Source organism: Dunckerocampus dactyliophorus, chromosome 15 (genome assembly GCF_027744805.1).
Source record: "Dunckerocampus dactyliophorus isolate RoL2022-P2 chromosome 15, RoL_Ddac_1.1, whole genome shotgun sequence".
Lineage (NCBI taxonomy): Eukaryota > Metazoa > Chordata > Actinopteri > Syngnathiformes > Syngnathidae > Dunckerocampus > Dunckerocampus dactyliophorus.
Window position 1 is genome coordinate 18,512,758 of NC_072833.1, and position 22,298 is coordinate 18,535,055.

General features: G+C 42.1%; 1 protein-coding gene across 4 annotated transcripts in view; it reads right to left on the reverse strand.

Annotated features, from left to right (window-relative positions):
- The window catches only part of arap2 (ArfGAP with RhoGAP domain, ankyrin repeat and PH domain 2), a 110,736-nt gene extending 88,475 nt beyond the window's left edge, over window positions 1-22,261 (reverse strand). For 2 of the 4 annotated variants that reach the window (XM_054752963.1, XM_054752959.1), the window contains exons 1-8: window positions 21,970-22,261; window positions 16,788-17,483; window positions 16,591-16,676; window positions 11,050-11,126; window positions 10,765-10,808; window positions 9,652-9,978; window positions 9,503-9,572; window positions 249-369 (exon numbers count right to left, since the gene is read on the reverse strand). In XM_054752963.1, the coding sequence (XP_054608938.1) occupies window positions 249-369; window positions 9,503-9,572; window positions 9,652-9,978; window positions 10,765-10,808; window positions 11,050-11,126; window positions 16,591-16,676; window positions 16,788-17,483; window positions 21,970-22,004 (1,456 nt within the window). In that variant the 5' untranslated portion in view covers window positions 22,005-22,261. Of the gene's footprint in view, window positions 1-248; window positions 370-9,502; window positions 9,573-9,651; window positions 9,979-10,764; window positions 10,809-11,049; window positions 11,127-16,590; window positions 16,677-16,787; window positions 17,484-18,045; window positions 18,087-21,969 lie in introns of those variants that run through there. The other 2 variants (XM_054752961.1, XM_054752962.1) reach the window with 2 other exon arrangements.
- Between the last annotated feature and the right edge of the window lie 37 nt (window positions 22,262-22,298).

The window sequence follows — 22,298 nt, forward strand, 5'->3', positions numbered from 1 at the left end:
AAACAGGTGATTTTAATGATCAACACCTCCTTCAATTTGAGTGACAGAGCTCATCAATTAAATCACCTGCCGGGGAAAGTGGTTGGAGAGAAAACCTGCAGTGTCTCGGGCCTCCATGGTCGGAGTTTGACACGTGGGTTAATGAATGACTATCAGCATGTTAAGCCTGATTTACCTCAGCAGTATTTTAAGACAATAGGAAGAGGATACGGGCATATGTTAGACAAGTAGTAAGGAGCAGTCCATACCTTCTCTCTCAGCTCGGAATATGAAGGTCCGAAGCGAGGTGATGACCTCAAACTTGTTGTCACCTAAACCTCGCACCTGTCTGATGGCAGTGGCCAGAATCATCCCTTTGGAGTACATTTCCTGCAGCAGATAAGACAACACTGAGTAACTGCACTAAAGTAAGCAAATAACTGTAATAGCCTTATAGAGCTGTTGTTGTTTTTTTGTACTTTATCTAGGCGGGATTATGTTTTGTTTTTCTCTACAGCATTGTTTGCGTCAATGGTTGTGTAATTCTTGTCTGTATTGTTGTTGCTTTTGAATAGGAGTCAATTTTGAAGCACTGCTGACGGATCTCCTCATCAAACTATAAGCCATAACCCATCAATACAGCCACGTATTTATTTACACAAATGGCTTCCCTGTTCCTCCCTTGCAAGCAATAACTTTGATAAAAAGGCACCCGGGTCCCGGATAAAGAAGCCTTTGCATTTAAACCTGCTTGCTTGCCAGACAAAGATGAGTTTATTACATCGGATGATTTTACTTTTTTCAGTCAGAAAGGAATTTTCAAGTGTCCAATTATATAACTGAGTGTTATTTTTCTCTGGGATACATCATCTTTTTGGAAATCATTATCTTGGAGATGTATTTAAATGGAAAATTGACAATTTTTTTGTGAAAATAGGCCCCAAATCTATAGTTCTTTGATGTAACGGAGATAGGAGTACAGGCCAAAAGTTTGGACACAACACATTTTGTTTATTACAATTTACATTGTAGATTCTCACTGAAGGAATCCAAACTATGAATGAACACATGTGGAATTATGTACTTACGCACTATGTACTTAGTGGATTTTTTTGTCTTATTAATGGGGTTGGGACCGTTGTTTGTGTCCAAACTTTTGGCCTGTACTGTGCATTTAGTGTGAGCCTTATAAATGATGAATTTTAGACTACAGCAAATACGCTAATTATAGCAGGGGCATTTATTTTCCAATCTGCAAAGAAAACAAGGCATTAATATGAAGCAGGAGGTAACTGGAGAGAGGCTGTTATTTCCTGTTCATTTTTCAACTTTAATAATCATTTGGAGTGCATGAGAAAGTGGAAAGGAGAACGTAGCCGTCTTTGACCGCATGGTAAATTACTGAACAAGAATAGTGCACAACGCCACAGCAATAGAACCAATGTTGTAACAGCGGCAAGCACCAAAGTGCTCAGCCAGCGTTAATAGCGCTGATGAGTTCATCGTGAAAAACAGGATGTAAACAACAGTGGGCCATGCATGAGTGCCACACTCACAGCGGAATAGCAACATTTTAACGTGGTGACCACTTGTGATACTTCTAATGCAGATATTAGCACCTTGTGGGGTTAAAAAAAATCGGGCTTTACCAGCTGTTGATACCAGTGTTTTGACCGAGCGCTAATTAGACAACCCTGGTGGTTATTTAATCTTGTAGACCACGTGCACGCCGACTATAAGAGACGCAGCAGTTACCTGAATAGAGGTCTTAATTGGAGCATTTACAATATTAACATGTGATTAAGTATAGGTAACAGCCCATCAATGCCCAAAAAAGGGCATTGGACTGCAGGGTTGTGAGCCAATGCACATTTCAAAATGCCAAAAGCAAAAGGTAAATTAATTGGACCGCAGCAGGTGAAGAGAAAAAATACTTGGGTAGTACAGAGGTGGAGGTACTGCTGCAGGAAACCTGCCACCGGAAAAAGATTCTATTCAGTAGCCTTAGCGCAGGTTACACCAACACCGAGAAAAAGTAAGCATGGGAGGCTGTCATACTTGCAGTGACGCCGTATCAGGAGAAGGACACACAACAGAAGTGAAAAAGAAATGGTTTGACCTCAAATACGACACCAAAAAGAACGATGTGAAATTCCGATGGGAGATGCAACGGACAGGAGGCGGAACAGCAGATGCTGCACCTAAAACCTGTCTGAATTGGACCAGCACATCGGGGCCCATCACCGGGGTGAGGGCAATTTCAGGTCTTTATCGTGTGCCCTAAAAGTAGGAGTCTCGATGTGTGTGACAGATGAAAATACGTCCTAGTATTGGACTGACGGCCGCAATAATGGCTTGACTTCACAGAAGTCCCGCAGAGCCAACCTGCAACCGAAGCCAAACCCTCCTGCAGCAGTACCTCCACCACGCGTACTCGGTCCCGTGCCCCTCCACGCCTGATCTCGGAATCGGTGTTGGACAACCAGGAGAGGATAGCCGACACCCTCCACAAGATTGCCTCAACACTCGTAACCAAATCCAATACGTTGAAGGAAATTAACGAGAATTTTTAAAAACCACTGAAAATCAGTCTGGCCTCATTTTTGAAGTCAGAATTTTGGAATCAGACTGTTGGATTCAAATGTAATGAATTAAATTGATTTTAAAATGAAAGATGCTCTGTAAATTACCACAAAAAAATAAAAATAAATTAAAAAATATGACGTATCACTGTAAAATCGTATTTTAATGACCTGCACAAAAGCGGACTCCACAACCAATGTGCCAACAGGTCGGCGCTGAAATGTAAGAGTACTCCTGAGTGTTCGTAAGATTTCTTCCTACCCAAGAACAAATCCTACATAAGAAAATATCCATGAATGCGATGATCCCTGTGAGAACTTTGTAAGCAGGACAAATTTGGTTGGTGAGTGAGGCCCAATGCTAACATGTCTGTTTGCGTTCTTACACCAAATCAGTCTGCATGAATACATTCTTGTATGTGTCCGTCATCGTCTCGCTGCACTGTTTGGCAAAGTGTGAGCTCCATGGCCGAGCTCCCGGGCTTCCAGTGTGATGGTGTCCGCTCGCCGTTTCATCGGACTTCAAACTTATATTTCCAGGCCTCTAGAAGCGCCGGACCCCGCCACACTTCCAAGCCCTCCGTGCACGCTGGACATTCTTCAATGTGGAACACCTCGCAGTTTTAGACGGGGTGCTTCTGAGTTCAGGAGAACCAGGGCGGAGAGGGGACAGGGACAACTCGCTGTCCGCCTTTGAGAACAGTGCAACTTTTTCCCCCCTGTACAATGGACTATTTAGTAAGAACGTTGTCCGAAATACATATTTGAACGATTTTCTCATGCGAGGATAGCGCACATATGCAGCATTTTCGCTCTGATTTTACATGACTTCTAGTTATGTAAATGCCTATCTGGCATCTGTTAGTAATGCAGCTCAACAATCCGACCGCATTCAAAGAGAGAAAGCTTTTTTGCCTTTGCCATCAAAATGACGTTGAATCCACATTTTTGCCTAGAATTTTAAAGGCTGTGGTCTTAAAACTTGTCATCAGCTTATGAACAGCCTATTTCACTTAAATTACTTACGCAAAAGTTGTTTTTTTTGTCTCATTCACACATCTTCTTTTTGCATTTTGAAGCTCTACTTAGAACCTCCTGAAGATCCAACAGTGCAAAACATAAATTCCTGCAACTGGTGATAAAATTTTGACCCGGAGTGCATGTATTCATTGATCCATTTCATCATCTATATGTATTTCGCAATGTTTTCAGCATGTAAAACTATAATTATTCTCTGTAAAATGTGTTTTTTGTCCATATTTCTGGGTGCCTGGAATGGATTAATTAGATTTACATGATTTCTTATGGAAAAATCGGTTTCCTTACCTCTCAGCTTTCATCTGACCTTTTGGAACCGATTAATAACAAAGCCCCAAGTTTCACTGTATAATAGTAAGTGTCTTAAACATGACACTGCATTAGCACAAAGACCTGCACCACGAAACAAACTTCTCAAATATTTAAAACATAAAAGGGTCGTGCATGACTTTCCGGGGGGCGCACAGGAAGTGTTGTTGGGTAAAGTGGGGTTTGGCGTACTGTTCTGTGTTTTCCCCGCCATGTAAAGGCACCCAAACAAGGGAGGATGTCACACTTTTTTACAGTTTTCCCCTGACAACGGCAATTAAAGTGCCGGGTCATTTGGAGGTGTGAACAAGAGCAAGAAATGTTGCTATGAGAGCATTGTTTACAATCAGCATCGGAGCCGTGATGGGACAAATAAATACCCTTAAAGCTGCAGGAAAAAAGCAATGTTCTCTCCATAAGAGGGATGCTGCATTATGTCGCTGTCGTGGTGCGAAAATCACAGATTGCATTATTCATGTTCTTAGCGTCATCACTGCAAAGTAACAGAGAAATGTTCCCCCTCTTCAATGCGATCAACCTGAACCTGGCTTGTTTGCGGCACAGCGAAGGAAATAAGGCAAAGAAGAAGGCAGTGAACTTGTGACTGCCTCTCGCCATTCCTTAATTAAGCCGCTGACCTTGTCGTCCACAAAGAAAAAAATCCTAGCAGCCAAAAATATCAGCCGGTGGAGTCAGAGGAGAGGAGGGAAAAAAAAAGGGAGAAATTAGGTCCATGTGAGAGGCCAAGGAGAGGAGTGGGAGAAAGAAAATGGGAGATCCGGTGAGAGATGAAGCAAAAAGAGACATCATAGTATGAAGCTGCCTCAAAGACACTAAATGTTATAAAAATGTCTCTCATTTTGTCCCTCCCCTGGAGTTTCACAGCAACGCTTTGGAATACACGTTAGCATGCATCTAATACAGATATCCTCAACATCTTTTAAAAATTAGACAAATTAGTTAAGATGTTTTGGTTGATGGAAGCCACGTTTTTCCCCAACCAAACTTGCTAAAATTGTACATGCATGTGCTGGTCGGTTTGGTAAAAGGCGTGTACCAAATTTCACGGTGATTCAGCAAAACGCCGAAAGTTACAGTGGGTGGTTTGTAGAGCTGTGTGAGAATTTCCAGTCAACTAAGTCAACTTATGGAGTCTTACTTCTGGTGGATTGAACCAAAAAAATTAAAACGAACATCACAGGCAACACAGTAGGGGTGCATGCTTTGTGCATGTGTGCAGTACGGTAGATGTAGACTTGATGAGGAAAGGAGTGTAGAAATTAGTTCTGTGGCTGATAATTACAGCAGCACCAGTACGCTTTAACACTAATTAATTGTCTCCTTTCCAGTTTGGGAGTCAGGCAGGAGTTGTTTAATTGCGACTTGTGTATCTATAAATACTCGGGGAAAACTGTGATGAAAAGAGGAGGTCACGCAAAAGACGGCAGGACAAAAGAAGCAAATGACAACTAACCATCTAAGATAACACACACGCACACCTGACTCACCTTCCTCCTTCTACTCTTCTTTTTTTGTCATGGTCTTGACACATTTCTATCTTTATTTTCTACCTAAGAAAGTTAAAACAAGCACTGTAAAATTCACACAGCAATTAAGTCAGGACCACTGGAGCTAAAGCACACAACAATGGAGGCACCATGTGGAGAAAGAGAAACAGGAAGAAAAAAAAAGACCCCCAACCCCAGAAGGTTGTGGTGTTTTAGTACGTTTGCAATGGAGGCATGAGGACACCAACTGGTGGCTGTGAAAAGCTCACACAGCGTGGTTTTTTTTTTTTGATGGTTCAGTAATCCGTACCAAGGCGTGCAGCCTATATTTCCACGCCAATTAACCAACAATGCATATACGTGTATATCACATGTGTTTACCTGTTACCTGTTTTTTATGTGGGTGATTCTCCTGAAAGGAGTACCAAAAGTGTGACATAGCAAGCAAAAGCAAAAGTTGTTATTTGCTAAGCAATTTGCATATTAAAACAAGGGATCACTTTTTCTGTTTCAGTTTCTGAAGAAAAATATTTTATTTAAATATGATATATTTAAATCAAAAATAAAATTATATTAGCAACATATACATATGAAATCATTGTACAAATTCAAATGTTGCGGTCAAGCAGCTAAGAAATATATACAATGTTGATTTAAATGTTTTTTTCAAATATAAATATTTTCATTTTTTGAAAAAAGGGGTCATCTTATATTCAGCGTCTTCTATAATGTGTTTGAGTCCGTGCAGTAGTACATACAGTATTGGGGCTTTGGTGATGAAGAATTATTGTTTTGTTACATCATGTTATGGTGGATCCCCACACATTTGCAATTCAGCATTCACGACCCCACAAATATGCGGGGTTCTACAGTCGTCCTTGGCCACTCCGCGACACGAAATTCACAGCCCCACTCTATCATGGTTTTTCAAAATAAGTTAATTTAATAAATGTCACTGTTTCGTGGTTGACTGGGGCATATAATTAGTCAAAAAATATGCATAAGCTAATTTTACATATTTGTGGCCTAAATTAAAAATAAATAAAAATGGCTAAATAAACTAAAATATAAATATAAGGCATCCAGAAGACGCATTCAAGATGTGACATTGGTCACTAGGTGTCAGTAATGTTACATTGATGAGACAATAGGCACCGCAGGAAGTACGCTGTCCATAAAAAACAACAACAAGGACTTCTCCCAATCCTACCATGTGAGTTGATGTTATGTCTTATGTCTAATATGTCTTATTTTCTGTTATTATGTCTACTACTGTATATTGGGTCACAGGAGTGACTAAAAAGGTGACTATATGGTGTTATTTCATGTCTAGGCGGCTATAATAATGTTAAAAACAATATTTACAAGTCAGAAAAACAGGTTTTTTATGCTCTAACTACAAAAATATTCAATTTATAAATAAGGAATCCTACTTCGTGAAAATTCACTTATCACAGTCAGGTCTAGAACCAATTAATCGTGATAAACAACAGATTACTGTATTGTACATATTTCATTTTAGTGAACTGTGTTCAGTTGTGTGTGTGTGTGTGTGCGTGTGTGTATGGTGATGGGGTGTGGAGTGTATGGTTTTGAACTTTGCAAAGCACTTTGTGTTGCATTTGAAATGTGCGAAAAGCAATTAATGCATAAAGCTTGATTTGATTTGATTTGATTTTTGCAGAAGACGAGCAGTGGGACACATAGCGGTCGTCTACGTGTCATGCTTATCATGGCTTGTCAAGGCTTCATTTTGGGTTTGTGCAAGAGTACCTAATGTGCCCGGCTGCAGTGGAGCTTTGCAAGGCTAATCCTCAATCGTGGAGCATCAGCTTCCCTGTCCATCCTCATCCGCACTTCATCCCCTCATTCCCCACAATGACATCGCACATCACGACCCCGAGGACTCCCTCTAAAGGCCCAGAGCGTTCTCTCAAGACATTCCCCCACAGCCAAGCTCCCCCCCACATCCCTGGTCTTCGTGCAAAATGGTGCTGATTGATGACAGATGGACGGGTCCCCACCCCACTACGCCGCAGGAACAAGTGAGACCGATAATCTTTCCTTTCTCCCACGCCACCTGGGCTACCCTCGTAGATGACATCACCAGAGACCTTTTCAAGCCGCGACTGTTGTGATTAAGTGCGATTAGTTCTGTCTGGGGCTGACGGATCCCTGCTGGATTTCCAACTACAAAAGAGAGTTTTTGGGGTGTTAAAAGTTTGGGAGCGAGGACTAGCATGGGAATGCTTTTCATTGCAGAACGAGCACACCATGACACGTCCATCCTCAGTCAGCCATACTAAAGCCTTGCTGCCTTTATTTTCAGAAATAGAAGTCCATTTTTGTCATTTAGTAAGTTCATTTAGGAAGTTCCAAGGGTAAAATGCAGTAACTTTAAGAGTAGCACCACAGTAACTATCTCTAAAAGTACATTGACCATGTGAGTGCCTATTTCCGTCCCTTGAGCTACTATTAGAGAGATAACAGTGAACCATCAAGTCTCCTCTCCTCGCCAACTGTGTGGTCTACAAAAGCAGCAGTTGGCATGGAAGTCATGCATGTTCCACTTGCCATACTCTTCTTTACAATGAACTCATCAGAGACTGTATGAATGCTGGCTGAGCAGTTTGCTCCTTACCGCTATTACAACACTGGTTCTGTTACTGTTGTGTTCATATGGTCAAATAGGGCTATGTTTTCCTTTCCACTTTCTCATGCACTCCAAATCGTTACGAAGTTTAAAAATGCACTTGTACATTTAGATAGTGGAGTTGTCACGAGACACCCAGCTGACGAGACGAGACGATACATGGGATTGGGTCCACGGGAACGAGACAAAACAAGATTTTAACATTCATTTTAAGAAAAAGTTCAATGAAAAAATATGGCTGGACAAACTAACTTTTTTATTTAACAGAGTGTCAAAACAATGTAGGTGCGTTTTGAAATGTTATTTGATAACATATAATGATAATAATATATCATAATCATGAAATATTTCCTTTAATATGTCATCTTTCACTCTGTAAAGTTGTGGAATTGCCCTTTGTGACATTTATTTTCTCACAGGCAAATTTGTACTGTCTGTCACAGCATTTCTTGAAGTGCCGACCTTTCAACTGCAGCATTTCTTTTGCGCTGTTCTGTTTGTAATTCCTTTGCCAATCAAACGTCTCGGTGAGTGCTACCCGTCGGGACGAAGGCGCTGCATCTCAATATGTCGTTTTTGTCCCAGATGGGAAAACTGGGTTTGGTGGTTGGCACGTTTGTTGTGTTGCATTTTTTTGTTGCTACCCCTTTCAGACAAAATCGGCACACTGGCTCGTGCGTGTAGATGGGCTCACCTCGCTTCCTGCCTGTTTGAAGGTGAGAGACGCGTTTTCATGTATCGTGTGATTAATTTATTTATTTACTATCGTGAGACAGTTTTTTTTCTGAACGAGAAATCCTGTCACATTTTAAACACCCCAGTTGTACTTAAGAGTATTTTGTGTGTACAACAAAAACAGCACTTTTGTACCCCAAACAAAGGATAACTTTTCTCCCTCTGAGGGGGAAAAAAAAAAAAGACCTCGTAATGTACTATAATATGCTGACTCGCTTCCCAATGATTCCCGCCTTGCTGGTAGCAAAGCATGTCCTGATAAATAAAGCAGAGCGGAGGGGGAAAAAAGTGAGAGTGGTTGTGCGTGAGCGGGCACAGAGGAGTGTAATTAGCAAGTGATTAACGAGGCGCCATCAGACAGGTCGCACGTCATTGATTGTGATGTTGTGCTGCGGCAAAAACTGGCCTGCTTGTGCCTTCAAGACATTTGAGGGGATTAAACGCTTGGTTTTTTTCATCGTAACGCTCTTTCATTTCAAAGTAGATTTCAGCTAAATAGAAGCAGATTGCCAAGCGTGCCTCCTCCCTCTCTCCATCCTTCCCTCGTTTCTCTGTGTTGGTAAGGTGCCAGCATTGATGTGTTGTACTGTACGCCTAAAAGTCACTGTGTCCTTGCCCCCTTTCACTAGCTCGCGAAGCTAACAACGATGATGAGGCTGCGTATTGATTTCCTTTGAGCTTCGGTGTGTGTCGGTTACCTTGTCACTGTTGTAGTAGGCCAGGCTCTCGCCGTCGAACCTCACCCAGCGCCTTTGAAAGACGCACTTCCTGCAAAACAATTAGCCGGAAACTAGAAAAAGACAAAGAAGGGACAACATACCCATCAGCCAATGTTTTCTGCACCTACCCTTGCGGTGAAAGCTTGTCCAGCCAGCCCACTTTAAGCACCGGAGGCTTCGGAGCGCCATAAAAGCACGCATAGGGTGAAATATCAGGAAGTGGCTCCATGTCCACAGCCTCTACAGATTGGGAGAAGAGGTTGCAGTCCACCATGACCGCAGAAGTGCCATGACAGACGGGAGCAGAGGCCGCAGACTCCACACCAACAGAGAGGTAGTCTGCAGCACTGTGGTCCAAACTCTGCAAAAGGCTGGAACATTCTTCCACAGTGGAGTATTCGTCTTTGTAAGGGTCCGAAACAGCCTGGACAGGAGGGGAGTCTTTGTCCTTGGACCTGTATGAAGACAAATGAATTGGTGATTAAAAGATGACATCATTCATTCATATGTGAACTAATGTATTAAGTTGTCCATGAATTATTATATATATCTGTTTAACACTCAATTTATATATGGTAGATCAATTTTATTATTTAATTACATTTATATGTGCTTTTAATGAATTAACACATTTGTGATATTTATTCAATAAATCAAATAAAAAATGATCATGATTATATTCATTTAATTTTGGGTCAAAGCCCTTCATGGTTTAGGGGGTGATTGAAATCAATAAATACATTTTTTTTTTCACAATAATAAATAAATAAATATAAGGATGTCAGGGGGTGATTGAGATAAATGCATTAATACAAAATAATAAAAATCATTAAAGTAGAAATACTTATATGGCGATAGAAATAAATAGAAGAAATAAAAAATACAAAAAAAATAGATCAATAAAAGGAAGTTTAGATCAATAAAAATGTTTAACAAAATGTTTAATATAAAATAAGATTACACAAAAAAAAATGTATGGTATAACGTGGTATTACGATCACGATACGCAAAAAATAACAACAAATATGAGCAGGAGATGTCTCCATACTTCAATCGATGTCTCCTGCTCCTACTGTCTCTCTCTTACCTTACATTTCTGCTTCAGCGAACCACATTGCCATCTCATCTACTACTTTTGAGACTAATTTAGCACAAAAACATCGTTTCCTGTCAACATCGACACTTATTTAGTCATCTAAATGAGTGTCACGAGTGTTAAGAGTCATCTTTTATCATCATACCTGTGTTTCTTTTGCTTCTCTTGGTCCTTCTGTAACACTTGCTCCTGTAAGAGCCACAGAGCGAGGAGATGAGCATCTATCGTTCCGCTCTGGCAGCTGTTATCGTGTTGTAGCATTAAGCGGCCTTAACTTTAGGGGCAGTCTGACATTTCTATTAACCTCTCGGGCCACGGAGAAGCAAGCGCCACTCTGTTATGCGACAGGCGCACCGGAGCCCGTGTTAAAGATCTTTATGAAACAAAAAAAAAAGTATGTTCCTCTCAGCGGGCGTGGACGGCATCTTACCAGAATGTTTTGATCGTTGATGTAGAGGAACGTCTCTCCGTAGGGAGCGATGGGCGTCACGGTTCTCTGAAGCGGAGCTAAAAGGGACGCAGAGAGCTTTTGTCATGGCGCTGAATGAAAGACGAGTGGCTGTGATGACACCAAATCTCTGATCTAAATACATTTGGCAAGCATTGATCCATTTAGGCTGCTGAGGCTGTGGTCGATGTTTGGAGGAAGCAAAGAAGAAGAAGAGACTGCAGCCAAACATTATTAGTCTGGAGACCCGGAGGCCGCCATGCGTGGGCCAAAGCTTGTCACCGTGAAAGATGACACCAGCTTCTCCTGAGAATTGTACAGGCTTTACAGAGAACACAATAAAATACTAATTTTTTCACGACTTTATGTAATCCTGTTAGAAAACCCTTCTACTCTTGAACTGCTACACACAAAAGCGTGAAAATTTGTCAAAACACGCACCTCTACTGTGTTGCCTGTGCTATTATTTTTTTCTGACAAATGCACTGTTATACCACAAAGCCTGACCCCACAAGGCTTGAAATTTCTCACACAGATCCTTGTGCTGTACAAACCCCCCAATGTTACTCTAGGGCACCCAAACTTTTTCCAGTGAGGGCCACATACTGAAAAATGAAAAAATGCAAGGGCCACTTTGATACACTCCTGATCAAAATTTAAGACCAGTTGAAAAATTGTTAGAATTTGCATTTTGCACATTTGGATCTTAATGAGGCTTTAAGTAGAGCTACAATATGCAAAAACAAGAAGGGGGAGTGAGACAAAAAGCATTTTGAAAAAGTCATTTATTGAAAACAACAATTAAAATGAAATAGGCTGCTTTCATGAAGACCATTGCTCAAAAAATAACAAAAAACTCTTCAAACCAGAACAAAAAATGTTCTCAGTAGGACTCAGTAATGAGTAGCTCCACCGTTCTTGTTAATCACTTCAAAAATTGGTTTGGGCATGCTTGATGTGAGTGTTTCCAGGAGGCTAGTGGGAACATTGCTCCAAGTGGTGAAGATGGCTTCATGAAGGGCATCAACTGTCTGGAACTGATGGCCATTTTTATAAACTTCCCTTGCCATCCATCCCCAAATGTTCTCTATGGGATTTAAACGAGGGAACATGCCCGCTGCAACATCTGCAGCTAAGCACCGCCGTTTGACAACCCTGCACCACCTGAAGTTCCAGTGTTCCACTGAATGAAAAAGCACCCCAGATCATGATGGACCCCCCTCCACTGTGCCGGGTAGAAAACATCTCAGGTGGGATCTCCTTGTCATGCCAGTAACGTTGGAAGCCATCTGGACCGTCAAGGTTACATTTTTTCTCATCAGAGAATAAAACATTTTTCCACCTTTCAATGTCCCATGTTTGATGCTTCCTGGCAAAGTCTAAACGGGCAGTTTTGTTGCGTTGAAGCAGACGAGGTCTTTGAATTAGTTTTTTTTAAACCTTTTTCCCGCAGATGCCGTCTGATGGTTATTGCGCTGCAGTCGGCACCAGTAAGGGTCTTAATGTGGGTGGAAGACCGCCCTGTGTCTTGATGGACAGCCAATCGGATCCTCCGGCTCAGCGCAGGTGTGATTTTTTTGGGTCTACCACTTGACTTTTTTGTTCCATAATGCTCAGAATCTTTCAAAAAATGTAGAATGACTGATTTACTGCACCCAACCTCAGCAGCAATGGCACGCTGCGAGAGGCCTTGCTTATGCAGCTCGACAATCCGACCACGTTGAAAAAGAGAAAGCTTCTTAGCTTTAGCCATCAGGAGGGCATGACAGCGTCAATGCCTGACAGAAAATGAACATTTTGAGCAGATTTTGGCTTTTATAGCCTGTGGTCATAAACTTTTGATCAGCTGATAAACAGCCTATTTCATTTTAATTGTTGTTTTCAAAAAATGACTTTTTCAAAATGCTTTTTGTCTCACTCTCCCTTCTAGCTTTTGCATATTGTAGCTCTACTTAAAACCTCATTAAGATCCAAAATGCAAATTCTAGCAATTTTTCAACTGGTCTTAAGATTTTTATCAGGAGTGTATTTTGTAAAGATACACTAAGAAGTTATTCTAACATTTTTTAACTGCATTCAGCTTTGTGATATACCATAAATTCCAGTGTATAAGTCGAACCAAATAAATTTAAGGAAAAAACAGGTTTGTTCTTATATACAGTAAGCCGCAGGTGTGCATGTCACACTGCGTGCCAGACAGTGGTGCAACGCTGCTAATTAACAGTGCAGAACAGTACACAGCTAATTAAAAACAGTGCCGAATAGTGCATGTAACATACAGTAGATAACAATAGCCTACCTCTCTTAAGTGTAAGAATTAAACAGCGTCCTAATTCCTTCGTTGTAATTCTGTCTTTCAGCGTGGGGAGGTGGAGAAGGTAGACTGAAGCTTGGCGAAAGTGAGGCGAAGGAGCACATTTGGGAGAAATGCAGTAAAGATGGAGGAAAATTCGCAAGCTGATGAGGAACGGAGACAAGGTGTGGTGTTTGTGAGCGCCGCCGTCATGTAGCAGCATGGTAATGGTCTTCAAATGGCACTAGTCCTATACGCGAAGCAGCCATGTTTCCTTGTCTTGACAGCCGAATCCACTGCCATCCATCTTCTATGCTGGTTATCCTCAAATCCATTGGCTTTAACTTGAAAGCGGCATCAATTTCATTTCTTCGTGTATGTTCTATGATGGAAGCTTGTTACTACCGGGTTGTCACTACGAATGTGCACAATGTGTCCACATTCCGGTACAGTAGGTGGCGGTATGCACCTAAACGTCGGTTGCGACCCGCCATAAACAAGAAAAAGGTCTACTTCCGGCCTTTTATTTACAGGTAGTCAGTGAGAGATAGATAGATACTTTATTCATCTCCAAGAGAACACGGCATTTTATGATTTCTTTTATAAGCTTTACTGTATCTGTATTTGTATTTATTGATGTATTGGATACATCAGCAGATATGACGTGTGGGCCTGTGGCTCTGCATCTCGATATGTAATTTTTGTCCCAGGTGGGAAAACTGGGTTTGGTGGTTGGCACGTTCGTTTTGTTGCATTGTTTGTTGCAAAAAGTCAGAAGGATCGTGAGGCCCCGCTTTCACGGTCTGTACTCACACTGAAAATCGAGATCAAGCGAGCTTTTGCCCTTCTACGTAAGATCACTTGTGAAATTGCTGGATATTACACATTATTTCTGCTGGAGTTATCCTCTGGACTTCATAAGAGCCACGGTACAGTGGCCCTTTGGTGGTCGCCTTTGAGTCATCAGTGTGCTTCTTTTCCTAATATTATGATTTTATTCAACATAATAAATGTAATAAATTTACATTTGAAATAAACCAAACTAAACTTATTCCCATTAGATTATAACTTTCCCCCACCCAACTTTTAAAAATGTAAAACTTTATTCTGTTCTTTTTGTTTGGACTTTAAAAAAAAATGTCTTTTAATATTTCAACTCTATGCTACTAAAGTCACATTATTTTCCCTCATCTTATGACTTTATTCTTGTATAATTGTGACTTTTTTCCTCATTAGAATACCACTTTTTTCTTTTCATATTTTGACTTTATTCTTGTAAAATTACAGCTGTTTTTTTACAATTTCAACTTTCTTCTTGTATTTTTTTTCATAATTATGCCTTTTTTGCCTTTATTAATTACAATATTAGAAATTTTTCCACAACCTAATTTCCAAAAAACAACTTTATTTTTTATTTAGTTTGTTTTCCACAATATACTAAAATTCTGTTGTTGTTTTTTTTTTTATTTTGACTTTTCTTCTCGTATAATTACTGCAGATTTTTTTTGCTATTGATGTTTGACGTTTTCTTGTTAATTTCTACTTTCAGAAGGTGCTGCAGGCCAATAAAAAAACAGCCGCGGGCTCCAAATGGCCCCCCGGCCACACTTTGGACTCCCCTGCTTTAGCGTGTTTAGACGAATCACTGTGAGACTGCGTACACAGCTTTTGGGGACTTCCAAGCACATGTGTGTAAAATTAGAGCAAGCAAACCATCACCGGGACGTAGCAACTAATTGGCCATAAGTCACACATCATTTGACTAATGATGATCAACTATGAGCTTATCTGTATTACATGCATGCTAGCATGTCTTCCAAAACATTCACTGTAGAGCACAACCCATAGCGGATGCCAAAAATGTCATTTACAATCACGTAAAAAAAAAAAAAAAAAAAAAAAGCAATGACAGTTGCTAAACTAACTCCCTCTTGTGTTCACAAGATCACTTTGCTGCTCTCGCCACCTCTTTATTGGCTCTTAAGAGGCACTCTGGGAGGAGAGACAGCTACCAGCTACCCGACTTAGTGAGCCAATTGATTTTCCTCCCAATGAAGCCTCCTATCTTTCTCCTATTTTAAGTAAGGCACTCGCAGGTCACTTTGTTGTCATTGCTGCTGTGCATCACAACTTTGCTGACCGCTCGGGACAGCAAACCTGGCAGGAGGTGAATGCCAAAGAACGTCATATCAATTAACCACCTCCAACTAACCTCCCATGCAAAGGAGGGAAATGCATGTCAATAGTTTTGCATTGCATTGTTTATATAACTAGAATGTTACTTAGTCGAGTGCAGACCTTCGCAAACGCTGCATTAACAAAATTGAAAAAAAATAACAAATACGTAGTGTATTTGTATTTTTGAGTATGCAGGCTAAAATGTTGGTGGCAATCAACTGAATTCCCTAGGTGGAGTTAATTCAAGTACAACTTCTCGATGGCAACGGTACTCTGGGGGAGCGCTTTGTGTTTTATGGCGAATCAGCAAAATTTGCCGCAGTGTTCCAACCACACCTTACAGTGAAAACTGACAATTTTTGTAGTTTATCGTTGGCCGGCCATCTAGTATACAGGGTTCAATTTTGGTGGTGGTCGGGTAAATGCCCCAAGAGAAGTTTGTGTCGGTGCGACCCATGAAAATGCATGTCCCGATCCACTGTGTGAGACTCTCGATGTGAAACATCTGACTGAATCCATTCAACTTGTTGCTTTCTTGCCGACTTCCCAGCACTGTGAGCGTGTCAGCTCCCTCTTTACCTTTGTCTCAGCCTGTTTTGCATCCATGTCCTCCTTCCTCGCTTCTCTCTAGCGCCTGTCTGGTTTCATTCAGGGAGGAAAACAGACCGCAGCAGTAAGCAAAAGTTGCTCGGTAGAGCACAGAAAAGAGTGGGGAGAGGCGGGGTTATAATGACATGTAATTGGAGTGGTACTGCATCTGCGTCTCGACATCTTAACTTGACCTGTACTCCTTTTTCTAACAGAGCAAGAAGACAATCCAGCATAACAGAAACCGCTCTTCAAAGCAGCCTGACAGGAGGTCTCACTCGTTGCAGATATGAGAGACAATATTCCCCGAGATGTGCGCCGCCGTTTCCCACGACACCCTCGGTCCCGTCGATGCGCCATCCCCTCCCCACCATTCTTTCATGCAGGCAAACAAAAGTGCCGGCGCCGAATGAAAAATTCATGGCACATATGAAGCGGATGCAGCTGCAAAAGACGGTGTGTACCTTTCTGTATGCCGTTTGCACCGCAGGGACCCCCCCCGCAGTCGGCTGGGTGTTCAGGCCCGCTTGTTTGTGCTGCTGCTACGTGCCTGAGAGAGGAAGAGCAGCCACATAAACACAAAAAAAACCTTTGAAAATTGAAACTTTTAAAAATGCACAATTGAAGGCCTCCATTCAATTGATTCACTGTCAAACTTTACCCGTCTTGTTGCGGGATTTGCGGTACAGGTCGGTGCCTCAGCCGGTAAGAGCGAGTCAGTCTGGGACCTTTGGAAAGCTCTGAAGATGGCTGCGAATCATAGATTGCGTTGTTCACCATGTGGCACTGAGAGGACCCCTCACTCAGAGTTGTTGGAAGGACGTCTTCTGGAGAGATCTCCAAGTCTGGTGGTAGTTCAGACATTGGGAACGACTCTGTGCTGCTAATGGAGGAGGAGGAAGTGGAGGCACGGATGCACTGATGTTCCAGCATGGATGTTAGGATGTTGTCAGGGTTACGTCGGGTTGGTTGAGGCAAACTCTGAGGCATCTCCGCTCCCAGGCCAGCTCTTGGAGGCAACGTCTGACTCCCCTCCAAGTCCTCATGTTCTTTGGGACGGTAGTGCTGGCAGGAACCGCCTCTTTTTTTGTCTTTTAGGAAGATGCTTCTAGGGTACAGCGGCGGCTTCCCAACACCGAGCGCCTCTAAACCGCGAAGTATACGCCTGCGATGTCCTGTCGGGAGCACCTTGAGCTCTATGAGACGCTCATCTGTGAGGTCCTTGCAGTCTTCCAGGGATTGGTAGCCGCCTTGCTGGAAACATGGTGCGTACTGGGAAAGGCGGAGGGTAAAAAGCCACCGCTCCACCTCCTGGCTCGGCTCTGGAGTTTTCAGCATGGTGTTCTGGTGCTTGGCACTAAGGACACAAGACACAAAACGCCATTTAAAAACATTCAACACTTGCAACAGTGCTCAATGAAACAGCAGGAAGCAGCAACAGCGCTGAGGCAATAACCACCATCACAGCAGCTCTTATGTCTCACATTTGAATATAGTTTGAATTACTGGAAAAGGCATTGTGTACTTTCACAGCATCCTTTCAAATACAAAGAAAGTCTGTCCATTTCCACACACACACACACACACACAGACACACACACAGACACAGCATAAACATTGCTGTAGCCACTTCTTCTCTTTTGGCCTGCAAACTTACAGAAACGCAGGAGGCGTTACTTCTGCTTTCATGAAGTGCAGTAGCATCCACACTTGCAGAGCACACTCGTGCATGCAGAGTACCTCACTAAACACCGGCATTTTATCACAGGTTGTCAAGAAACAATATGAGTGAAATAGGTATACTTTAGAGTAATCAGAGTACAGCTTGTTTAGCAGCACAGATTGACTATCCACTGAGAATGACGCCACGCAACAGCCATAACTGTCTAAATAGCTGGCAAGACAAATGAGTAAGATACCTGTGTTGACAAGCTGGCTGCATGAGTGAGGCTGGCACTGGGGGAGCTGCGGTTCATGAAGAAAAAATTAAGAATGGTGAATGTTAGACGCCTTGAGTGTCTCCACATTCCTTCCTTCCGCTTGAGGATGCCCCACAAGCGCTCAACTGGCTTTCTGGTGTGGAGGAGACATACTTGGCCACACCATCACTTCACCCCCCCTCAGCAAGGCAATTGTCATCTTGGGAGGTGCGTTTGGGCTCCTTATCATGTCGGAAAACTGCCATGCGCCCGAGGTTCAATGAGCCATCGCTCCCTGTGCCCCAGACAATGACGCTACCACCACCATGCTTGACTCTTTTGTGCTGTCAGCTATTTAGACAATAGTGGTTGTGTTGAGTTCAGTGGATAGTAAATTGATAATGCTATTCAAGCTGTACACTGACTACTCTAAAGGATAACCAAGTTTAAGGCTTTGCTATGCTCCAGCGTCACGGCGCCTGCGTAAGCCTTTCGGAACATTCTGACCTCACGTCAACAGCGACACAGAGCGCATAGCTGTCATTGGTCGGCTTTTTTTTTTTTTTTTTAAGTACATCATTTACATTTTTTTGCCTCTCATTAATGCTTTTTTTTTTAATCCGCAAAAACAAGAGAAACACTGAAGCAAATTGTGGAGCGTCTTAGCAAAGAAATTCAGAAATATGAGCGCTTATATAATGCGTCCCCACCCCATTACAAGGATTGCCAGATGTCCTACCACAACTATCTGGATGTTGCGGTGAGGTTAATGGCTAGTGAGGCACTGACTGATTTTTTTTTTTTATGTTAAAAAGGTACTATCTCTCCTTGGCTCCAAATTACACTCTTTTCACCCAAAGAATATAAGAACGCCACCACCGTCTGGCATATGCGACTAGTAGGGGTTTCAAGGGAACAGACTGTACAAAAAAAATGTTCTTCACAATTACGAGTTAAACTGAAAGGAGATTTGTCGCTCTGCCCGAAAAAAATGGCTGCCCGTAGTAAGCAAGGACATAAGGACAGTCAAAGCTGAGCAGGAAGACACGAGCTGTAGTACGTTCAAACGCTAGTACCCAACCACGACAAACTTTAAAAACATTGTTTTGAAATACTTACGCCCATTTATTTATTTGTATTAACTGAAAAACACATTTTGTTTGTATTTGAAGGACGTGCGACCTATGCTTCTACAAGAAAAGCTCTGGTACTTTGTGGTAAAAGCCTGATCACCTCCTGTTGAGCTTGGCTATATACTGTAATCCTCCATCTTGGAACTTACAGATGTTGCCCCTGTCCAAAAATAAAAACCCTGGCTTTCCCTCTATATCGAAGGAAGGCAGCAACAAGCGCCTTCCACCTCACGCACGCCCCCGCCCCTTCAAGATGAGGTGGAGTACCGCTAGTACAATTCAACTGTTAGTGGATTTAATGATATGTCAGTAATGATGATGACTTAATGAACAATCCCCTCCAAAAGTAACCTGCAGGTGTTCCCAAACTTTTGGAGGGCAGTGTATTAACAATGCCATTACTGAAATAAACATCGCATTGTGTAAATACTCAGTTAATTATCCATATAATGCAAGTACATTAAAATCTAATTTCTGTTGTGCCTTGTGGTCATGAAAAAATGACCAGGATTGTTTTAATCAGCTTACTGGAATGGTAATTAATGGCGCCATGTGTGGTCCTACCCACACTTGCAGGTCAATAGAGTAAATCTATGCTGATCGTTTTCCTGACCATCTGTGTATTGTCTATTGCCTGTGCATGCAATCTTATGTGCACATTGTTAGTGTTTTGGGGTAAAACATTTTCTAAAAAATAAAAAATGTAAACGCTTTGATGTTTTACACCACAAATGCATGCATCCAAGTTCAGTTAAAATGTTATTTATTACTATTTTGTACAGTACGTTGCTTGTGAAGTTTTGTTAACACTGTAAGGAAGGCAACAAGTCAAATAAAGAAGGAAAAGGTTTCTTTCATACAGCTGCTCAGGTTTGTATTGGCATCTACATCTACATCATATTTTTGCAGTACGATGGATCGGCCACTGATCAGTATCGGCTGATTTCTGTGAAAAATCACGCGATAGGCATATGCTGATAAATGCCTTTCAACGCCAATCGCAAAAGCCGGTCACCTGTGGCTAGCACTATTGCCGACCGCAGCGATCCCTTCGTGCAGTGTAGTGTCTTGCCCTAACTAACGTCTTGGGCAGCATCCTCCTCCCACTTTCCTTCACAGTGCACAGGCGTACCAAAGCAAAAGGAATCATGTCTGCCGTGTGGATCTTCTCTGCCTCAAAACGATCTTGCGGGGGATAGCACCTTAAAAAACGTTAATATAATACAGCATTTGAAAAACAACCACTTGGAATATGGTGAGTTTTCGTGGCTCATAGTCAAGCGGCAGCTAACGCAGCCATATGGACAACGCTCACCCGTATGTGCGTGACAGTCAGAAGGCTAAACTAATAACCCGAAAAATAACTGAATTCATCGGACGAGATGACCAGCCTTTATCAGTGGTGGAAGACACCGGGTTCGCAGAGTGCTCGCTCACCTACCTGGAAGTCCTGCTAGAGCTCCACCACTCTACTCTCGCACCCAAAGTCTCCTTAAAGAAGGCATCTCATCCTCTATAAGTTTAGGCCAATAACTTTATTTTACACTCACGTGAACACATTGTACACTGTGGTGACCAACTCTCTTGCTTAGCATCAGGGCGTACTACACTCTGTTACAAGTGTTGTGGCTAAGTGAACAGTCGTATTATCTAGCATCTTTGCTTGTCACTGACATCCTTCCATTGCGGAAAAGTCAGCATTTTTTTTTTGTACTTTTTTGAAACACACACACAGCAGTGCCAGATAGAGCTAGACTTACAAACAAGTCAAATGCAAGATATTTTTATGGTCTGTTGAATGAATGCCAAGATGGAAGATTATATACCCACGCTCACCAGGAGGTGTTCAGACTTTTACAACAAAGTATCAGAGGGATAGGGTGCATCAGTGGCAGAGTCAGAAATTTGTCATTACTCATATAGGGGTGGAAATAAGTTGATACCTGAAATGTCTAGATGGCCACTGGGGTGGCCAGAGAGTGACCATGGGTGGCCGTGGCCATAGAGATAAAAAGGTAAGAATACAAAAGCTTTCAGATGATAAACAAATAAATATACAGGACAAAGAAGTATCTGGAAACAATTTGACTATATTTTTTTAAGCAAAGTGAATTCATCTTTTTTGTTATTCCCTTAATGAGCAACCTGTGTTAACATTTAAAAAAAAACTCCAAAGCAGTCAAGAGGCTCACCAGCCATGAACCTCACCATACGTCACCCATTTATTGTGATATAGATGACATAGCGATGCATATTAAAGTGAAACTTTATTTTAATATGCAAATTGGTTAGTAAATATATTTCAATTTTGCATGCCATGTCATGCTTTTTGGTACCCCTTTCATGTTTGCTCACTCTCAAAAAAAAAAAACACCGCCTCTAGTGTTTTGGCAGAGAACTGTAAGTCACGCGCTCACCCCACTCCAAAGAGCAGCGTTTACTTTCTGTGGGTTTTTCCCTTGAGAAGGTACACTGTGGGACAGGTTAATAGTGGTCACTTCCAACCATGCATGCAATTTTGAATGTCTGGAGAATATGCAACGTACAAAATCTAACGTACAAAATCGTACGTAGCTCCATGTGATGCACTAATACAAAGACCAGCAGTGCAAGTCAAGTTATAAAAGTGATTTATAAGCCAATCGGAGGCGTTCAGGTACACTGACGTCCACGCCCACGCTAGAACACATCTACAGCATACTTTAGCACGCCACAAGCCACCGATCAAAGTCGATCCTTCGTGGTTTGCCGCTCATGTCTGCGTACACGCAACACTTTACTGCACACTCACCTGGACAGACAACAACGGACATCCGCAGGCGTCATCCGCACACTTGACCGTACTTTTTCATTTCCGTCATTTTCGCTAACTCCAGCAGGTTGCCAACAGCGGACTGTATATACACAGTCCAGTCTAGTTTCCTGTGCGTAAAAGCTGATGCGCAAAGTTCACATACGCAAAGAAACCCACAGTGTGGAGGTACTTAATTGAAAGCCAAAAACTGAGCACAGGCGTTTCAGACAAGCCTGTTCCGAATGGGTGCCGCGAAGTGAGCTTCCTGGTTCCGAGCACAAGGTGAGGCCGAGGATGACGTGTTGCCTCACTCGGCTTGTCGGGGC